This window comes from Henckelia pumila, chromosome 2, assembly GCF_033568475.1.
Source record: "Henckelia pumila isolate YLH828 chromosome 2, ASM3356847v2, whole genome shotgun sequence".
Taxonomy (NCBI): domain Eukaryota; kingdom Viridiplantae; phylum Streptophyta; class Magnoliopsida; order Lamiales; family Gesneriaceae; genus Henckelia; species Henckelia pumila.
In genome coordinates this window covers 131126205-131137788 of record NC_133121.1, presented here as the reverse complement: position 1 = coordinate 131137788, position 11584 = coordinate 131126205, and the positions used below count along the sequence as shown (strand labels likewise).

The window sequence follows — 11584 nt, the reverse complement described above, 5'->3', positions numbered from 1 at the left end:
AAGTAACCTCATTATATTCTTCTATTTAGGCCCAAAAAAGGCTTGTGTAGATCGTATATGCGCCGTCACATTATAAGGTTAATAAAACCAAAACTCCTCAAAGAATTAAGTTGAACAAAGCACTGTCATCTGACTTGAATCCAACTTGGTGTCAGTGCCCCATCTTGTCAATATAATCAATAAACCAAAAATGTCGCTATAACAGTTATGATACATATAAGAAAATTGTAAATACATGTCGGTTCGCTAGTTTTTTTAAATAGTTCGATAAGTATTTTATTTATATTCGAAGATATCGAAGTTGAGTGGAACTGATTTTGGAGGATAGTTCATAATTTGCTCGCGAACTTTAATGTTTTATTAATATAATATTATATGCATATATATATATATTCGAACTTTAACTTTTTATTAATATTGGTAAACGATAAAAAATAAATATATAAATATATTTATTTTAACTTTCCTAATTGTGAACGTGATTAAAGTTAAAACAAAAAAGAATTTAACAATTGGGAAAACAGAACATCCAAACCTGAGGGCAGGTGGGATGTGAGGAAGGTGAATATATATATATATATCGATTTTTTTAAAAAAAAAATCGACAAAAATTTAGATTTTACTTACTGTTTTTGTGAAAGTATATATATATATATATTCTCATTCAATAAATTGAATCATATTATATTGAATTTTATGGATCAATCGGATCCCACATTCCTTATGCAGATCCCCTTGCATTTACAATCATAATCACCGGACACCGTTCTTTGAAAATTAAAATAAATGGTCGAATCCAAGTTGGGAGGACATTCAACATATACCAAAATAGTGTTCAAAGGGTGTCCATTTCTCACACACGCTCATTTAATTAATATATATATATAACTTCGATCGATATAATAAGCACCAATAGTAGATATTTATGTGAGTATTTGTTGAAGTGATGTCTACTTATAATCTATTTATCGAATGTACAATACATGAATCCACCTCAGCCGAGTTTATATAGATGCTTATGATGGATGCTCACATATATCTATGTGCATTTCGTAAAAATTTGATACTATTTTGACCAATAATTTAAATAGAGTTCCTTAATTACATATACTCAAGTTTAATTGACATAACGAACAACTCCGCACCATAAAATATATTGTATTTAGTATATTTGACCCTTGTATGTAATCGATTTTATAGTTAAGGTATATGTCGTATCATCGGCAAAATGAAAGGTCACTTCCCATCTTTTTGTACAATTTTATGCCAAGTTAGAGCCAATTATACGAACTATGAAGTGATACATATAACACCATTTGAACCCAATCCAAGCTTTGCACAGATAGCATCAGGCACTTCAAAATGTACCATAGGAACTGAAGCATCACATCGCAAGGTAATAAATTTTTAAAAAAAAAAAAAAAAAAAGTATAGCCTTTTCTTTTACCTCAATTTTTAACCTATATTTTGTTCCAACATATTTTTGTCATTTATAAAATACTATAAAAATTATATATTTGATTGCTTTTTATATATCAAAAATATCTATTTTTTGGCATCAAAAGTAATGCTTTATCAGAGTAATCTAATTAAGAGATCTGTCTCATAAAATTTACCTGAAAACCATCTTAATTAGAAGAATTTTAGTGTTTTTTTTATTTATCTCATGAAATTATTGTTTTTACAAAGTTTCCTAAATCACCACATGTTATTTTCAGACCATTTTTTTACATCAAACATGGATTAAAAAAAAGTTCATTTTCTTAGAAGAATGTACAAGGTAAATTTCGATTCATATTAATTAATAGTTAAAATTAATAATTTTGACATGAAATATAATACCTTGTCACATGTCTCACAAAATTAACCCACTAGACAATCTCACAAAAGTTTTGTGTTATTTGAATTTGGGTAAAACTGGGTACATTGTGTTTAATTCTAGAAAAAAAAGTAAAATGTTTTACAATATCTATAAATAGGTCATGTTGGTTAATAAAGACGTTTTAAAATCTGGAATTAATAGTAAGTAAATAGAAAGATACATATAACGAAAAATATATAACTCGAATTACTTTAGAATTCGAGGCGAATCGTAGGTGAAATTAATTACTTAAAAGATGTAAAATAATCGAACTATCGTGACCTTATGATTGGCATTGAAGGAGTGATTGTGGGAGAGCATTGTAAGTCGGATAGCATAATGTCTATCAAAATTACTTTCAGATATTTAATTATCAAATATTATTTATAACTCACATATAAATACTCTTCTGTGCAAGGACAAAACTAAAAATTTCAATTAAGAGGAGCGAAAATGATTTTTTATTAGATGAAGGAAAGATGTATAAATCATTTAAAAAAAGATATTGAAGGGTGACGAGTGTAACCACTAACCCCATTGACCCGTCTTTGCTTGTGTGTATCAAAATAATGAAAAAATATTCAAGATAAATTTGGGTCTCATTAAATTTTTTAACAACATATATACTTAACTTATAAAAAATATTTTAAGACATTTTATAAATTTCATTTAAGAAATAAATTGCATGCCAAACTGAATATAAATCTTCATAATAATACCAAAAAAATACATAGTCAATATTCAATAATTTTGTACTCGAAAAAAGTAAATAACTTTATTTTAAAAGACACAACCATATATTTTTTATTCTTTTTTACAAAAATAAAAATAATTTCTCCTGTGAATGGATTTTACGTCGTGCCTTTTTTTCCCGCATAGACCCACCAAATTATTAATTAATTTAATTAAATAAATTATTAAAGTGGAGCCAATAAAAGCTGTGCTTATTTTAGTATTGTAAAAAAGAACACTTACGTTTCAAACTAGTGTGTCAGCATCGATACAGCTTTCCTGAAAGTGAATACAGCTTCATCCCAACAAGTTTGGTTATATGAAAACGACATTGCCCACTTAGTTATCAATCCATATACTCCATCAATTCAACCAAATCACGCTTCTCTTGCTCCTTCTTCTATTCGTTTACGGTTGTAAACGAGTCGAGTCGAAGCCGTCGGTTAAAATATTATCAAATCTATTTTCCCATTCTTATTATTGGAATTGTCAAAGTTAATTAATTTTTGTTGTTATTTCATTTTGTATGACATAGCATATATATAAAAGACTTGGAGATAAGGATATGGCCAAAACACAGATATATATATTGCTACAAATAGTGATGTGGTATAGACTTATTATATTATATCTCACCTCCAATTCACTAAAAAAAAATATATTAAATATATTTTTTAAAAAAATAAATTCAAATTTGGGGTTTATCGAAAAGAAAATGTGCGACGTACTACAGAAGTGCCACTTCTTGTTAAAATTCCTATATGTACGCGTGCAATGTATATACATCTCTCTCCAAATGCAAGTTTCGTATGAAACGACAGAAAATTTTGATGAAACTGGAAGTTATCGCAAAACTTATTATTTTAAAGGAAGAATATCTCTCGTGAGACAGTATAATTGATTTTTATTTATTATTTTTTACATTAAAAAATAATATTTTTTATGGGTGATTCAACTAGAAAATTTGTCTCACAAAATTAACACGTGAGACGTCTTACATGAATTTTGTGTTAGAAAAATATGTGATTTTAGTCATATATGTTTTTTGTTTGTTTTTTAAAATGATTTTCGTTATGTATATCAAATGCCATTAGTAGACCAATATATTGCAATTTTTGGGATCCGGAACCTCTGCTGTGGAGGGAGAAACAACATAGAATGCTGTGAATTATTAAAATAGCCTTCTCTAATTCATATCACATGATTAAATAGTAATTTATTTAATTAATTACACATATGAAATATTTTAAATCATGTCTATATTAATACACATCACCAATGTTGTTTCCCTCTCCACAGTGATCATTTTCCCAATTTTTGGTCATTTAAGTTTTTTTTTTTTTAAAAAAAATTAGAAGCAATGATAATGCATTACACATATCAGTATTACATAATGAAAAAAATAGAGATTAAAGTTGCCAAAAAAAATGGTACTAAAATATAGATAACTTAAAATCGCCGAGAGTAAGTTTATAAGACATAAATACTAATTTTCCTTAAATTTATTTAAGATATTTTACGCAAAAAGTGCTGATTATAACCTTATTATGGACAATACATATTTTCCACAAGAGCCTTTTTATTGAAAATATCCCATTTTTAAAAATATTAAATTTATCAAAAGAAGATTGTTTAAAAAAAAATAAATTAAAACACCATTCCCAAATAAAATTAATTTTTTTTCCTGCATACGACATTCTTGAAATTCACGACCACATTAAATATGATGACATTTCACTATGAAATCAGTGTGTGATTAAAATATCCAAAATTCATATTTATCACTATTCACATGTTTTTAATATATATATTGTTTAAAAAAAATGGGAGTGGAGTTTTCCATAATATTATGTAGTGGCCTTCCCCATAGCTTCCCCTTACGAAATCCCTCGCTATAAATACACCACCATATATCTTCTTCTTCCGAACTACACAACTCCCATCAAAACTCACACATTTCTTCTCTCCCCATATACCAAACCCCCATCTTCCCAACTTTCTTACAGCTGAGTTTAACTTTAGCTTGCAGCTAATAATCGGTTAGTGCTTGCTTTTACGATAGCTATACGCTCTTTTTTTTTTTTTTCTCGTTAGAACTAACTAGCAAGTGCCAAATTTGGTCGATAATTTATAGTATTGCGCTTTGATATGCGTATCATGCGCAGTTTTATTTACAGTTGATACCGTGATATCATATATATCATCATCTCGGATTCTGTGTTGATAATTAATCGTTCGTATCGATAATCCTTCGTGATTATCAGTAAATAAGTTGTTGTCATTATGAGCCGTAGCCAAGAACTATATATAATCTCTTGTTTTGATTATATATTTTGAAGCCTCAATCGACGTGGTTAATTTATTAATTAATCAAGTTAATTAATTAGCATTTTAAAGACGACTTTAGCTGTATGTACTTATTTCTCTTCGTCTCATTTTTCCTAAAAAAATAATTAACGAACTGCTGAATTTCTGTTGTTAATGGAATTGTGCATTGAAATATATCTGACATTTTTTTCCAAGTACAATTCTATATTTTTTTTCTTCCCTTTCCAGTTTTCGGCTGAAATTAAAGAATCTGTCATCTTATTTATTATAGTCCCATGTCATATATTTTGCTAACGTATATCTCCCGGAGTTGCAAGAAAGTTGAACTCTTGGTGGGAGGGGTAACGTGGCGATTGCCCTAGCTCCCTTTCTTCTAATAATTTTTCACGGACACATGCACACGCATATATCAGACAAAAATAATAAGTTTTCGCCTTCAAGCGGGTGCATGTTAGATACACCATCTCGAGCGAGCGTGTCACACATGGTTTATTTTAACTGGTTATCGTGGATAACAATAAGATTTAGTATGTATATGGAACATGTTATCACGTATATATAATTTACATATATGAGATGTGTCACAGAATTAATCCTATTTTCGTAACACGAGTATCTCGTCCGATTTCGGAAAATAAGAAGAATGCAAGAATTGTAGACAGTTTTCTTCTAAAATACTCTAAGAAGAAGGAAGTTCAAGTTGAATTTCGCTTCCTTAATATGTGGAAAAAGATAATATATCCATGAGTAATTCCAGCTTCACATGTCATCTGTGAGCATTAGCTTGTTTGTATCCTTCTATCCCTTTTTATTTTTTTTTTAAATTTTTTTATGATTTCTGATGACAACTCTGGTTTTCATCCAAACTATATTCAATTATTTAAACAAATTTTAGTACTGTTTGTCAAGTTATAAAACAAATCTAGCCACCTATTAATTAGTTTATATATATATTCAAATTGGTAAATTCTGATGAATGTCACAATGCTTCATTACCAGGATCAAATGGGAGAGAAGAGCATCATGCAACAAGAAGAATACACCCTTGACGGATCGGTTGACCGTAAAGGAACGCCAGCGATTCGAGCACGAACCGGATCGTGGTATGCTGGCTTTCTTATACTAGGTAAGCCAAAAGTACTGCATCCATGCTTTTATATAGGCTGAACTTGTAACTATTGTAAATATTTATTTATTTTTTTCGGAAGATTTTTGTTTCTTATTGTTACACTTAATTTTGCTTATTTCAGTGAATCAAGGCCTTGCCACCCTTGCATTTTTTGGGGTTGGAGTCAATCTAGTATTGTTCCTTACCAGAGTGATGGGCCAAGACAATGCTGAGGCTGCAAATAATGTCAGCAAATGGACAGGCACAGTTTACTTATTTTCCCTTTTGGGGGCGTTTCTTTCCGATTCCTACTGGGGACGATACAAAACTTGTGCCATTTTCCAAGTCATTTTTGTGATTGTAAGTTCAAGTATCTAGAAATTTCGTTGTTACACTTGAAAATTACTAGCATCATATGGGCCAAGTTCAGACAAGATTGTTTTTCCCAGAATTTGGAGATCCTTTACTAAAACACAGTGAAATATGTGTGTTTCTTGACAGGGTTTGGTCTCCTTATCATTGACATCATACTTGTTCTTGGTCAAGCCGAATGGCTGTGGCGACGAAGAAACACCGTGCGGGTCACATTCTAAGCTCCATCTTTCGTTCTTCTATGTGTCGATTTACCTCATTGCACTCGGAAACGGAGGGTACCAACCTACGATCGCAACGTTTGGAGCCGATCAATTTGATGAAGAACATCCCAAAGAAGGCCACTCAAAAGTGGCGTTCTTTAGCTACTTTTACTTGGCCCTGAATCTCGGGTGCTTATTTTCAAACACGATCTTGGGTTATTATGAAGATAAGGGGATATGGGAAATAGGGTTTTGGGCATCTGCTGGATCTGCTACGGTTGCGTTGATTTTGTTCCTGATTGGGACTCCAAGATACAGACATTTCGTACCCAAAGGCAACCCTTTATCAAGATTTTGTCAAGTGATTGTTGCTGCATCAAGAAAATGGAAAATTGAGGTGCCATCAAATGATGATGAGTTATATGAAGTACAGGATGCCGATATCGCTGACAATGCAGCCAGAAAGATACTTCATACACAAGGATTCGAGTGAGTGTTGTTTTATAAGCCTCTCAAATTTCTAGCATTATATATATCACCTTCTCAAATCTTATCATTCTGTAATTACTCGTGCAGATTCTTGGACAGAGCAGCAGTCATGACACAAAGAGACTACACAATAGAAAAGAAAACCAACACCCATAACCCCTGGGATCTGTGCTCCATCACACAAGTAGAAGAAGTGAAATGCATATTAAGACTCCTCCCGGTCTGGCTATGCACAATCCCGTACTCGGTGGTCTTCACTCAAATGCAATCCATTTTCGTCGAACAGGGTGCCGCCATGAAAACAACTTTGGCAGGCTTCCACATCCCTCCAGCCAGCATGTCCAGCTTTGACATCCTGAGCGTTGCAGCCTTCATTTTTATCAACAAGCGCCTCATCGAACCCCTGGTGTCCAAGTACAGGAAGTCAGGTGGATTAACAGAGCTCCAGCGGATGGGGATCGGCTTGGTCATAGCCATTGCAGCAATGCTGTCAGCTGGATTAGTCGAGCATTTCAGGCTCAAATACTCACAAAAGGACTGCCCAAATTGTGCAAATTCCAGCAGTTTAAGCATATTCTGGCAGGTGCCTCAGTATGTTCTAATAGGAGCATCTGAAGTTTTTATGTATGTGGGGCAGCTAGAGTTCTTTAATGGACAGGCACCGGATGGATTGAAGAGCTTCGGAAGTGCACTTAGCATGATGTCCATATCATTGGGGAATTACGTTAGTAGCTTGATTGTAACCATAGTTATCAAGACTTCAGCATCTGATGAAATGCCTGGATGGATTCCTAGAAACCTGAACAAGGGGCATTTGGACAGGTTTTATTACCTATTGGCAGCATTGACAGCGGCTGATCTTTTGTTGTACATTGTGTGCGCAAAGTGGTACAAGTCCACGAGATTTGAAGACAGGAGCAATCGAGGGAAGGACAATGATGCGAGAATCTAATCCGTTTATAATGTTATCCTTATGTGGTTTTTCTCCTTTTTACGGGGTTTATTTTAATTTTTTAATGGCGATTAATATATGTGTTGCTATGGTAGAGAAAATAAGAAAGTATGGTTGTGGATGGGTGTATACTTGCAAGGAAACTAGAGGAGTGGGCAAGATTGTTTCACTTCTCCAAGTTGAGCAACTGGGGAGACCTAATATTTCCTCTGTATGTAAAGAAGATGAAGTTTGTATAAATAATGAGCTCTATATGCCTACTATCAAATTCCCTTAATATTGTTATTGTTTCATGCGCTCTTGTATTTCTAGTTCATTTCACATCCTATTACATAGTTGGTATTTCTGTCACACTAATCAGATGTTTGTTAAGTGAGTCTTGATTTAAAAAGGTTTACGATTATTAACATTCTCTAATTGCACAATACAAAGTAAAAGGTTTATATTCTCTAATTGCACAAAATATAAACTAACATCAACTCACAAACAGATATATAATGTTGACGGAAAATGTAGTATACAGAGTGATGAAATCCATAGACAGAATGTCAATTTTCAGCGCTTGAATCCAACTGTACCTCATTTAGCAGTAGATCTGTAAATGAATGTGAACCCCGTTTATTACTCGTTTGATACGCCCGGTTATCTTGGATGTGATCGGTATCCCTCTTCATAAATTGGAATCCCATTATATATCTGTATTCTCCGGTCCCTAGACAACGATCACAGTACCCAAGACCACTTCCTCCACAGCTCCTGCACCTGTGAAGATGATATGAAGAAGAGGTGACGAGTAGAAGACCGGAAAAATACACTTGAGATTGGTTCCAGGGAAACACATTGAGGCTTCTTTGCCTTACCATTTTGGCCATTCTCCTTTGGGAAGCACGGTCGATTGGACTTGATTTGTCCTCCCTGACATATCGACACCACACAAGGTTCTTGAGAAATAGAACTGTGAATCGGAGTCTATTGTAAACTAGATATGTCTATAGGATTTCTAAGCTCAAACAAAATTCCATTTTTTGGTTCTTTAGAATCAAGTGAATCATTATGCATACTTAGAAAACAGAATGAAAGAGAGCGATGAATAGCTACCTCTGCCATGACACTCGTGACAATCAACTCTACCGCTTCCTCTGCAGACAACACAAGGTGGATCGGGGATTTTTCCTTTTTCTATACGAACATTTGACTGCATTGATCAGCAAATATTGTCATTAGGCAAACAAAAAAAAAACACATTTACATTACTGCAGCGCTGGCTTCTCGAGTCGACTGTGTTCAGTACGGTCAAAACATGCATTTATGTTGGATAAACATCGTTTTTAGTGTTCTCTCTAAGAAAGCTGAAGCCAAGAAAATCATTTATTTTGGACAATTCTCGGCACATTCAATAATTTATATCAACCCAACAATATTTTCAGGATTTAAAGCAGGCAACTAATCTTAGAAATTCAGCTGAAATTCTCCGCTCCATCACCCTGCTATGGCTGATAAAAAAACCCCACCAATCAGCAACAAAAACACAAATTTGTGGCATAAATTGTTTCATCTCTCACCAATTTCTCCAGCAAAGCATGGTCTTCAACCACAAATTGAAATATGCATAAATAATTGATACATGCCTGAGCCGTGACTATCCAGGAAGGCTTGGATACGGAGAGAAGCGGCGTCGCGTCTGCCTGAGAACTCCGACCACCATCAACTCCTGCGTCGCACCTAACAGCCGTTAGTGGATTCGCCGTTTTCGAAATCAGTGGCATGCCTTGCATTGGTGGGCCGAATTCCGGCGATGGTTGCTTTGGGATTTATTGGGTGGTGAACCGGGCCTATACCCGAAACAATCGACCGGATCCGGGCCAATCATGATCAGGGTCGGACCAGTACTGAGCCAAAAATGATAAATAACACAAGCGGGCCTCGTCTTAATTTTTTTAAACCCAGTGGGCCTCTCTCTTAATAAAGTGGCCCAACTAACAGATTGCAGACTGAAGCCCAAGATTAAAGAATAAACAAGGCTGCTTTATTCTATCCCGCATTCCTTGTCACTCTCGTGTTTTTCGTTGTTTCATGCCCAGTGAGTGGGTTAGTCTATGCTACATCGATAGTGTTTTTTCCATTATTTCAATATCATTAGATCACGTGGGACCTCTAGATTTTTATGAAAATTAACATATGTGTTGATGATCCAATGATTGATATTTGACCACATCGTGAGGGGAAAAGTATTACAGGTGTAGCATAGAATAATCCCCGGTGAGTAGTGACCCCAAATTATGACCTAATTAATATTTATGTTTGTTGGTTGGCTACATATATATATAATATCACTATCGCTCTTTTATCCATAATATATATATATACGGAAAATAAATTCAAAAACGAGAAAAAAAACCATGCGTAAGTCGTAACGGAGTAATATTAATAAAACCTTGTTTTTAAAAAAAAAAATCAGGCGGAAAAAAAAACCTATAAAAATAACAAATGTGCTTGAGTTTTTTTTAACACGTGTGTCAAATGTGCTTGATTTTAAAAAAGTAGAATGTATATTATTTTATTTTATTTTTAGGGAAAAAAGTAGAACGTATATATTAACATATTAATACGAAAGAAGAAATGGTGAATAAATTGTATCTCGTTTATTCACTAGTGATATTATGGTATATACACACAATTGTACAAATTAGATAAGAATAATTTTCTTTCTTAAGATTACGTATTTACGTTGAATGTATGCAAGATTAGATGTTACGGTCAAAGATGTGATTATTCTTATCAAAATATTAAGTCCTGGGTTTCTTCTTAAAATTTTTCCGAAAAATGCACCCGCACTATATATATATATATATATATATATATATATATATATATATGAGTAATAATTGGTGGTTTAAAAAATATTCATCTTTAGATGAACCTAAGATACTATCCTACAGTAGGTGTTACAATATCTCACATTGAAATATTAAACTAATAAAGAGTTTGATGATGTCGAAATTTTACCTCGGGTTCGGTTTGGTAGAATGGATCCTCCAAATCTTCTATGAAACAGGTCGGGTCGGGTATCAATGAAATCTGCGCAAGCAACAGCTGGGTCAAGGGGTGCCGAAGGTGTTTTCGGCGTGACCCCTCCGATGCCTAAGTCAGTGTCTTGAAGGCAGAGCGTATGATTAATGCGAAAACTGAGAGATATGAGTGCGTGAATGTAAAAGTGAAAGTGAATGTGTGATGAATAATGAGTAGTGAATAATGAATAATCACAACCATAACAATACCTATATTTATAGGGGAAAAATAGTAAGTTACCTAGTCGAATTATAAAATGTCTTGGACTAGGACTCTTCATCCATTGGTCCCTTTGTAAGCTTATCTCTATCTCGTGAATATTTGAAAAGATCCAGGCTTATCTCATATATATCAGATTCCTACTTGAACTCGAAAAGAATACTTGCGGCCCATTAGAAACAGCCTAGATCGGCCCATAATGACCAGCCCTGGTCAAAATCCAACATAGTCCAAACTGGGTTGGACCTTGA

General features: G+C 33.6%; 2 protein-coding genes across 3 annotated transcripts; one reads left to right on the top strand and one right to left on the bottom strand.

Annotated features, from left to right (window-relative positions):
* Positions 1-4507: 4507 nt before the first annotated feature.
* LOC140880802 (protein NRT1/ PTR FAMILY 7.3-like) lies at positions 4508-8338 on the top strand. 2 transcript variants are annotated; one of them, XM_073285585.1, is made up of 5 exons: positions 4508-4632; positions 5921-6047; positions 6172-6389; positions 6531-7093; positions 7181-8338. In XM_073285585.1, the coding sequence occupies exons 2-5, from the start codon at positions 5927-5929 to the stop codon at positions 8043-8045; spliced, it is 1767 nt and encodes a 588-aa protein (XP_073141686.1). In that variant the 5' UTR covers positions 4508-4632; positions 5921-5926; the 3' UTR covers positions 8046-8338. The 2 variants fall into 2 exon arrangements, with proteins under 2 accessions (XP_073141686.1, XP_073141685.1); XM_073285584.1 differs by lacking the exon at positions 4508-4632 and having other exon boundaries at positions 5879-6047.
* Positions 8339-8426: 88 nt separating this feature from the next.
* LOC140880803 (uncharacterized) lies at positions 8427-9851 on the bottom strand. The gene is made up of 4 exons (XM_073285586.1): positions 9674-9851; positions 9144-9240; positions 8906-8960; positions 8427-8807 (listed from the first exon to the last, which is right to left on the bottom strand). Exons 1-4 carry the CDS (start codon positions 9818-9820, stop codon positions 8594-8596), a joined length of 513 nt encoding a protein of 170 aa, XP_073141687.1. The 5' UTR covers positions 9821-9851; the 3' UTR covers positions 8427-8593.
* Positions 9852-11584: the final 1733 nt, after the last annotated feature.